The 9,930-nt window shown below is 51.2% G+C and overlaps 1 protein-coding gene across 1 annotated transcript; it reads right to left on the reverse strand.

Moving 5' to 3' along the window:
• Nucleotides 1-1,393: 1,393 nt before the first annotated feature.
• On the reverse strand, nucleotides 1,394-3,608 carry Bhlhe23 (basic helix-loop-helix family, member e23). The gene has a single exon (NM_001109211.1). The coding sequence runs from the start codon at nucleotides 3,447-3,449 to the stop codon at nucleotides 2,778-2,780; it is 672 nt and encodes a 223-aa protein (NP_001102681.1). The 5' UTR covers nucleotides 3,450-3,608; the 3' UTR covers nucleotides 1,394-2,777.
• Between the last annotated feature and the right edge of the window lie 6,322 nt (nucleotides 3,609-9,930).

Genomic DNA, 9,930 nt, shown 5'->3' on the forward strand with positions numbered 1-9,930 from the left:
AAGAGGAGGAGGAGGGGGAGGAGGAAGAGGAGGAGGAAGAGAAGGAGGAGGGGGGGAAGAGGAGAAGGAGGAGGGGGAGGAGGAGGGGGAAGAGGAGGAGAAGGAGGAGGGGGAGGAGGAGGGGGAAGAGGAGGAGAAGGAGGAGGAGAAGGAAGACGAGGAGGAAGAGGAGGAGGAATAGAAGGAGGAGGAAGAGAAGGAGGAGGAGGAAGAGAAGGAGGAGGAGGAATAGAAGGAGGAGGAAGAGGAGGAGGAGGAAGAGAAGGAGGAGGAGGGGGAGGAGAAGGAGGAGGAATAGAAGGAGGAGGAGGGGGAGGAGAAGGAGGAGGAATAGAAGGAGGAGGAGGAGAAGGAGGGGAGGAGAAGGAGGAAAAGCTAGTTCAAATCCCAGCTGTAAACGAAGTGCTTCCCCAAAGACTCACAATGATTCTTACCCATAGGAACTTAATCCTTTACTCCCGGGGTGGGGGTGGGGGACCAACCAGAGTCCCCTTGAGCTGTTTCAAAAGAGCCACTCACAACAGGCGCCTTTGCCGTCCAGCACAGAGGCTGTGGATTGTGGCCTCAGAACAGGAAGCTTGCTGTGCAAGCCCAGGATGCTTTATTAATAGGCACAATTGAGAAAGCTGTGGTGTTTCACCTTGGAAAACCCCGCCTTTGCTCACTTATCCATGCTCACGTTTTTTTTGATGATGTTTTTGGAGAACAGCTTGCAGTTTCAAACTGTGTTCTGATTTAATTTGAACTTTTATTTAAGATTACTAATTGGACACATTTTTTAGTGAAATAGTAAAAAAGTTATTTTTTGTGAGGTGGGGGAGTTGCTGTTATTGTTTTGTTTAGTCTAAATCTAGTTCAGGTTGACCTAGAATTGAAACCATTCTCCCATTTCCACATGCCCTGTTGAGGATGGAGCGTGAACCACGCCCAGCTCTTTAAAAACTGCTTTCATGGGGCTGGGGATTTAGCTCAGTGGTAGAGTGCTTACCTAGGAAGCACAAGGCCCTGGGTTCGGTCCCCAGCTCCGGAAAAAAAAAACAAAAAAACAAAAAAACAAAAAAAACCAAAACTGCTTTCATTCTACTGGAAGGTGTTTTCTTCCCCCCTTCTATTTCAAAGTTAACCTTTTTCTTTTCTTGAGAGGGTCTCACTGTGCTGCTCAGGCTGGTCTCAGAATTCCCACTCTCTGTCTTCATCTCCTGCAGGTTGGGATCACTGGTGTGTCTCCACCCAACACTCGTACACATTTCCCGTATGAACTCATGAATCTGTTAATGGCGTGTGGATCCATTTTAAAATCTCAGACATTTCTTGGGGCCCTAGAAAAAGGATCCTAAACCAGTACCACTGTCTGAAGATTGAAATTATAAATCAAGTCATAGATGTACATTTAATTTGATATTAAAATTTAATCATATTATTTTTATAAAATAAGCTTTAAATACTTTATTCTGCACACTATCCCTGGTCTAAATATAAATAAAGGATTTTTAAAAAATAATGACGGGTAATAACCCCAGCGCGAACACTTGTGTTCACCTTAAGTGAACTTGAAAAACAGCCTGTTTTGAAATGTGCAAAGCAGATTAGTTTAGGGGAGGGAAAAGACATTTAAGAAATAAAAAATAGAGAATTAGCAGAAACCAGTATTAAGCATACGTCTTTATGAATAAGACTTAATCACACACGTCATTTTGCAAGTACAAAAGGGCCTTTTCAAATGCACTAATTAAAGTTAAGCGCTATAGACTGGCGCTTTGCTGAGCGGTTGCCCTCTTCCGATTTGCTTTGCATGAACGAAAGCCAAGAAAATTGGTTAAATGGAGGCGGAAGCTGCTGAGGGCCACAGAGCGAAAACCAGGCAACATCTGGGGCTCGCAGGCTAAGGCTCAGACTAGGTACAGAGGCAGGATTCTGCGCTGCGGTCCGATTTTGTGAGCGACTAGTTCCCATGCAGTCCAGCGCCGAGTACTCACCGGTACCCCGGCTTCCTCCAGAAGTTCCCGAACTGGTGCAGAGGGGCTTGGTTGGCCCTGGAGCTAGACTGGAGACCTTGGCTGACCCTCCAGGGTCAAATAGCCCTGAGCAGGTTGTGAGGGCTCCACCAGTCCCGTTGGGACAAGCAGAATGAAGTGACGCCCACCTCAGCCTACAGGAGGCAGATGCTGGGCGGTCCAGGCTTATTTAGGGATGTTTCCATAGACTTTTGAGGCCGGCTTGCGTTTCCTGAGCCTCGGGGCAGGCAAGCTCAGACTTGGAAAATGTTGCAAAGCTCACCTCCTGGGTTCTTCCTGCGTCTGCCTCCACATCCTCTCTAAAGGACCGCGGCGGAATCTTGCTCATCGGTCGAGTCTGGAATCTTGGAGCTGACAGAGGTCCGAGGTGAGGGGCCACACCTGTCCTGCGGAACACGTCTAGTTGGAGCAAGGCCCTGCAAATTGGCTTAGAAGGAACTGGGGCAGAGGACAATTCCCAATGCTAGGCTGTGGTCAAGCGCAGTGCACGGTGCCTGCGCCTCAAGCTTTGGACCGAGTCACTTGTCAGAAGCGGGACCAGCCACTATCTGTTCCTTCCCGTGGCCTCTTTTAGCTGAGATAGCTCCGTAGATGTGGCTGGGTTTAGAGTCCAACGCCAAGTCTCTGGCTCTGCCAGGATGGGTTTCGCATTCTGCACCCAACAGTTCTGAAAGCGGAGTCCATGGTCTTCTCGTAGGGTCCCACCAGCGAGGACAGGAGACAGTCTAAATAGAAAGGCGGCTGCAAAGGGGCTTGGCGCCGTCAGGGCTTCTCGCCACAGTGTTTGCAAAGCGCCGAGGGAGATCCCGAGAAGGTGGCACACTTGTCCGGGCAGGGCCCGAGTGCGGCGCCGGCCGTGAACGGGTAAACCGCTGCCTGACCGAAGGGCGTCAGAGGCGCGGCGGCCACCGGTGCCGCGAGGCTCTGGCCTTGGTTGAGATAGGCCACCAAGCGCCGCATCTCCTCCAAGGCCTGCGCCTGCATGAGGATGTAGTTCTTGGCTAGCAGAAGCGTGGCGATTTTGGAGAGCTTGCGCACCGACGGGCTGTGCGCGTAGGGGATGACTGCGCGCAGCCCGTCCAGCGCGTCGTTCAGGTCGTGCATGCGTCTCCGCTCGCGCGCGTTGATGCTGAGCCTCAGCGAGCGTTGCTCCCGGGGCCGCCGCCGTGCGTCCACCGCGACCCCGGGCCCTCGCCGCCGCCGCCGCCTCTCGAAGGCTTCGTCCTCGTCGCCGCTCTGCTCGCCGCTGCTCTCGACAGTCGCGGCGGGGACGCGGGAAGCGGGCGCCGCGGGGAGGTCGCCACCAGGACCCGATGCACCGAAGCCGCGTGTCGTCTCCGGTCCGCGCGCCGCAGCGTAGGCGTGGCTGGTCGCCGCGTAGCCGTGGCTGAGCGCCAGGTAGGAGTCCCCCGACAGCGACTTGAGCTCGGCCATGACCCCGGGAGCCTGCTATAACAGTGCGGCTTACTGCCCTGCGGGGACTTCCACCTTTCCGGCTGTCTGTCAGTCCCCGGGCCTCCGCGTGGCCTCTCCGGCCGGCCACCCCTCCTGCGCCTCCTCACCAAGGCGCGTGGCCGGCCGGGGCCGCTCTACCTCCCACTCGTATTGGCTTCGTTTTTTAAGCAGCTGAGGCGCCCGCTGGGACTTCGCGCTGTCCAATCAGAGGGGACCTGCTGCCCGCATCTTCCCAGTCCCGCTCCACCCTCTACGCGTACCCACAGGCCTGAAGGGGAGCCACGGACCTGAGGGCGCTTTGCATGCTTCTTGGCGCTTCAACTACCATCTCTTCTTTCCTAGGGGGTCATCTTCCCAAAGCTCCGGTCCCGGGTACTGGCTTCAGTCTTGCCTTGTTCTGGGTCCCCATCCGCAGGATCTAAGCGCTGAGCGGGAGCTCCCAGTCGGGTTCTCCTCGGGATCTCTCCGGATCAGAGGCCCGGCCTTGCGGGTTGAATTATACCATCTTCCTGTAGGCGTCCGGTCCTCGGTCCCTCTGCCTATCGCCTCAACACGAAGGTGTGTCCCAGTGTGGCTCCCGCGTTTGGGATGGAACCTTTTTCTTAGGACACACAGAAGTTTCCCTCGACTTCTGAGGTGAAGGATTTCCAGTCTTGTCCTGGGAGGAGAGTATGATGGATTTTCTCAGTTTGGGTTGGGGAGTGAGGGACCATCAGGGGTCGCAGAGGTCGCTGTAGTAGCATCCAGTTCCCTTCTAGTAAGTGAGGAACTGGGGTTGACCTGCTTAAGCCTCAGTCCCAGCCCAGACCCCTCCCCACACAACAGGTAGCCAAGATCCTGGTGCTTCCTGTGCCCCAACTATTCCTGAATATCTGATTCCGATGTTGTCACCCTCTCAGGAGCACGGGCTGTGCTAGGTAGGCACTGATTCATCTTTCTTGGTGTGGGAGCTAAAGCCTCCGCCCTATTGGAGGCTCAAACTCTCTGAGGTTAGGAAAGGCAGAGCAGGCTGTGTTTCTGGTACCACAGGAGGCAGGCTCGTGTTGAAGGCTCCCTTTCTACCTAGAGAACACGAGTCGCTGCAAGCTGCAGGCTGGCCCTTCAGGCGGCAGGCTGGCCCTTCGATTTGTCAACTAAAGGTCCAAAAATGAAGGCTGCTGAGGGGCTTAGTGCCTTTCCCCACAAGGTGTGAACTTGCCAGGACTCTGTGGTTTCAGCAAGAGGTGGATTCTCTTCACTATGGTAAGAGATGGGGTCACCCTGGCTTCCAACACAAGGCAGAATGGTTCACGAGGCCACAAGGCCATGCTGTATGACCTTGGCAGTGCCTGTTAGCTTCTCTGTTCTCTGAGTTTCACTAGGAAAGAAAATATTCCATTGTTGGGCACTCTTAGAGAGTGCATAGATGACTGTAGCATGTTCGTGATGTGAGTGGGTGAGAGCCATGTGTTTTCTGGAAGGTTCCAGGGGCTCCCTGCCATTTCCAGTATGCAAGAACACAGACACAAACACACATGTGCTTAAGGAGCATCAGGCTTTGCTCTGGGCTAGGAAAAGGAAGAAACCAGACAACAGCTTCTTGACTGCCCAGAACTAGTTCACCATATGACTAGCTCTGTTGTGGAGAGGAAGTACCACCTGGAAGGGCATCCTGGCTCAAAGGATGAGGTGTCTCTGCAAATCCTTTCCCAAGTACCTGTCTCTGGGTTGATAGCTGTATTCGTGGGAGTTGGTGGAGACCCCACTGGGATCCTGAGGCTGTGGATCACTTCAGGCAGCTGGAAGGGACAAGACCTACAAGAGGATTAGTAGGGAGGGGGGCATTGAGATGCAGACATGGAGAGGCACACACCAGCATCACAAGCCCCGGAAACTGTTCAGGGGAGTCTGCCTTCTGGGATGCCAGGGAGGATGGCCTTTAGGGAGACATCCTGGTAGAATATTTCTAAGACTGCCCCAGTGACCACAGCTGCAGAGGTGGGACAGAAGAGGGACAAGGGACACCTTTGCCTGTGTCTGCTCTAGTCCAGTAGAACGTCCAGGGTCTGACCAAAGCAGTGTGGGAGACTAGGGGGAGTGCACTGTTTGGATGGATCTAGGTCTCAGCCTGTGGAAGCAGGATGACCTCTGTGGACACGCTAAATTGAGGCTCTTGGGTGATGTCGACAGGACATTGTGAGAACGTGGAAATGTTAGGAGTGGGGTGTCAGCAGGGTGCACTAAACTCTGGGCCACAGCCATGGATGAGGTGGGTCTTCAAGCTTGGCTTTAACAATGACTGCCATTGACTTGGCGTTGATGCTATGAGCCAGGTCTGTTAGGGAATGGGCATTGAGCTTTCTAAACTGCTCAGCCAGGAGAGCTCTAGTTAGATGATTAGTGGTCATTGTCTGCTTGACAGAATCTACAAACACTCGAGAGGTAGAACTTTGGGCATTTCCATAGGGGACATCTTGGTCCTGACAGTAGAGCTGAGAAAGCAGGTCTGCTGTGCCCTGGGGTGGGATCCTGGGCTGTGTAAAGTGAAGGGAGTGGGGCTGGAGAGATGATGGCTCAGCGGTTAAGGGCACTGACTGGTCTTCCAGAGGTTCTGAGTTCAATTCCCAGCAACCACATGGTGGGTCTGACGCCCTCTTCTGGTGTGACTGAAGACAGAGACAGTGTACTTTCATATACATAAAATAAATAAATCTTTAGAAACATGAAGAAAGAGATTTGAGCATCAGTTGCTCTCCTATTCTGGCCGTGAATATGATGTAGTCATCTGCTTCAAGTTCCCACCACCTCAATTTTCTCACACAATACCGTGCATCTAACTATGAACTAAAACCCTTCTTTCTGTAAATTGCTTTTTGCCAGCCTGTTTATCACGCCTTAGAAAAAGAAATTGAGATGTCCGGTTAATCAAGAACATTCAGTTGCACTCATCACAGCTCTGAAGGGCTAGGTTGGAGAAACTTGGGGGTTGGGGGGATAGGCGTGTTAGCCTGCCACCTCTTTGTTTGTAATAGGTAAGATGTCTGGGTGTGGAACACTTGCCTTTTATCACAGCACTTGGCAAACAGAGGCAGGTGGGTCTCTAAGTTCAGGGCCAGCCTGGTCTCCGTAGTGGGTTTCAGGACAGCCAGCGATACATACGAGATTCTGTCAAAACCAAGGAACCAAACCACAAGCTGATTTGCAATAGGCGAGCTACGAGGCAGGGTTTTGTGATGCCACACTGCCACCTGCTGGATGGTATGGAGATTGCACAAGCAACTTCTCAGGCCCTCTCCAGATTGGTGGTTTCACGTGGGAAGTGGAGAAATCCCCTCACCCCCCCATCCAACGTTCCTTTGCTGGAGCTGGGTGCTGTAGGCATCCCAGGGCTGAGTAGGACCACAGCTGAGAAGGCAGCGCTCTTGCTGCCTCTCATCCGCCCAGAGGGCATGGGGCTCTGCACCGACCACCTGTTTCCGTTCCAGTTACAGATGTGGGCCCTCTATGTAACACACAATGGTCTTAGGACAGATAGCTCATAGAACTGGAACCAGGACAGTCCCATTCTGACTCAGAGTCGGCATGGTCTGGCTGTTCTTTGAGGCTAAAATGGACCTGAGACTTTGGATGAAACTCCACCCCCACTGTTTGGATGTCAGGACACGCCCTTAAATTCTCCCTGGGCATGGACTTTTCGCTTCCCACAGGGCACTCTCCTGTGAAAAGACACCATGACCAAAGCAACTCTTATAAAAGAAAGCGTTTAGTCGGAGCTTGCTTACGTTTCAGAAGTTTAGTCCATTACTATCATGACAAGAAGCAGGAAGGCACACGGGCAGATGTGGTGCTGGAGAGTATCTGAGAGCTCTACATTTGGATCCACAGGCAGCAGGAATAAAACGCTGGGCCTGTTGGAAGCCTCAAAGCCCATCCATCCCCAGTAGACACTTCCTCCCAACAAGGCCTCACCTACTCCAACAAAGCCACGCCTATTCCAACAAAGCCACGCCTCCTAACCTTTCTCTAGCGGTAACACTCCCTGATGATTAAGCTTTCAAATATATGAACCCATTCTTATTCAAACCACCACAGGGACCATGGAAAAAAGTCTTGCCCTGTGCTCTGTTTTTTTGTTTTTGTTTTTGTTTGTTGTTGTTGTTGTTGTTTGTTTGTTTGTTTGTTTTGCCCAGGTTCTTGTTAGAAGCTCCACAAAGGACACTCACCCATCCACCGCAGGAGAACTGACAAGACCTCGTCCCCTTTCCCTCCATTCTCCCTTCCCTCATAGGAGCATCTGCTAGCCTTTCCCAAGGTGACCAGGAGTGTCCTGTGTATGTCTTATTTATGTTTTTAGGGTTGGCAAGATCACTTCATAAGCCTGATCACCAGAGTTCAATCCTTAGAACCCACATGAGAAAGAGAGAACTGAGTCCTGAGAGTTGTCATCTGATTCCATACAGGTACTGTGACACACACACACACTCACACACACACACACACACACCCATGCTAACACACACCTGTGCTCACACACACCCATGCTCTCTCATGCACACTCACACACATACATACACACCCATGCTCACACACACACACCCATGCTCACACACATATACACATGCTCACACACAGAATACTCTCTCATACACATACTTACATACACACATGCTGTCTCACACACACATGCTCACACACACCTAGGCCCACACACACATGTTCACACACACATGCTCACACACATGTTCACACACACATGCTCACACACATGCTCACACACACATACTCATATACACACATGCTCTCACACACAATACTCTCTCACACATACTTACATAAACACATACTCTCTTTCACAGACACACATGCTCACTCACATCCAAGCTCATACACACCTATGTCACACACATGCTTACACACACCTATGCCCACACACATACTTACACACACATGATTACACACAAATGCTCACACACACACCCTCACACACACATGCTCACACACAAACATGCTCTCTCACACACAATACTCTCTCACATACACTTACATACACACATGCTCTCTCACACACACCCGTGCTCACACACACTTATGCTCACACACACTTATGCTCACACACACTTATGCTCACACACACTTATGCTCACGCACACATGCTCACACACACACTATCACACATACTGCACACACAAATGTAATGCATGACATTACAGCTGTGTTTTAAACAAGTTTACCCAGACATAATTTGTACAATGTGCAACTCGTTCATGTAGAACATTCAGTTCAAAGACTTTCAGCAGTCATATTCTGGGATACACAGCCATTACCCTAACTAACCTCAGGACAGCCTCTCCCTCATCCTACTGGATTCTCCTTCTGATATTCTCACCTCCCATCCCAGGCCTGCACTGCTGACTCAGTCTCTGTGCTGGGCTTGTGGAGTTCTGCTCTGCACTGTTAAGCTGAGGGGTGTTCTCTAGAGTGATTCCCCAGGGTTGTGAGAGAGGAGGCACAGGGTTTTGCTTCAATCCTAATGTAGTTACTTTTCCCCCATATTTCAGCATTCTTCTTTCCCAGAAGACAGCTTTTACTCCATAAGAATAACATTTTAGGTCCCTCATGTCTCTACCCACCAGGCAGACATGGGGAGGCAGCACTGACCCTGATTATGGCACCAAAGACTCAGCTGTAAGCACCCTTTGCCTCCCAGAGTTGAGCTGAGTTATTTCTTCTCCTCCTGGAAGCCTTTTGGACACTTCCCCTGCCCCAAAGGATAAGCTTCCTCAGACCCATGCTTGCAGAGGACTGGGAACAATGATAGATTCAGACCTCTGATCTCACAGCCACACTGCTGCATCTAGGTTTGGCCACCACTGCATCCCACAGTACGATCTTGGCAGATGTCAACCGTGGACATCTTGGATAAACACACAGGCACGTGAATGTATGTGCGGTTTCCCTTCTTACCCCTTTCTAATTGAATCACCCTGTGGTCAGTGAACACGGCTCTCGGAATGGTAATTTTATTGAATGGAATTGAGACTTCCTTTCTTCCAGGGTGTGGTCAATTTTGGAAAATATGCCTTGTGTTTAAACCGCAAAGAGTGTGTGCATGTTGGAGAAGAGCCATTCACATCCAAGCAAGATATTCCATTCATTTCCTAAGTTCACCCCCACCCCCCGCTTTTGAGACAGGGTCCCACTCTGTTCTCTAGACTTGCTGAGAACTCCTGATTATAACCCTTTGCTGCTTCCATGCCCAACTTAGTTCATATTTCTTTTTTTATTGGATATTTCAAATGTTATTCCCTTTCCCAGTTTCCCCCTCTCCCATTTCCCCTCCCCATGTTTCTATGAGGATGTCCCCCCTCCCACTCACCCACTCCCATCTCAACACCCTGGCATTTCTCTACACTGGGGAAATGAGCTTTCACAGGACCAAGGGCTTCTCCTTCTACTGATGCCAGACAACGCCATCCTCTGC

Source organism: Rattus norvegicus, chromosome 3, assembly GCF_036323735.1.
Source record: "Rattus norvegicus strain BN/NHsdMcwi chromosome 3, GRCr8, whole genome shotgun sequence".
NCBI classification, from domain to species: domain Eukaryota; kingdom Metazoa; phylum Chordata; class Mammalia; order Rodentia; family Muridae; genus Rattus; species Rattus norvegicus.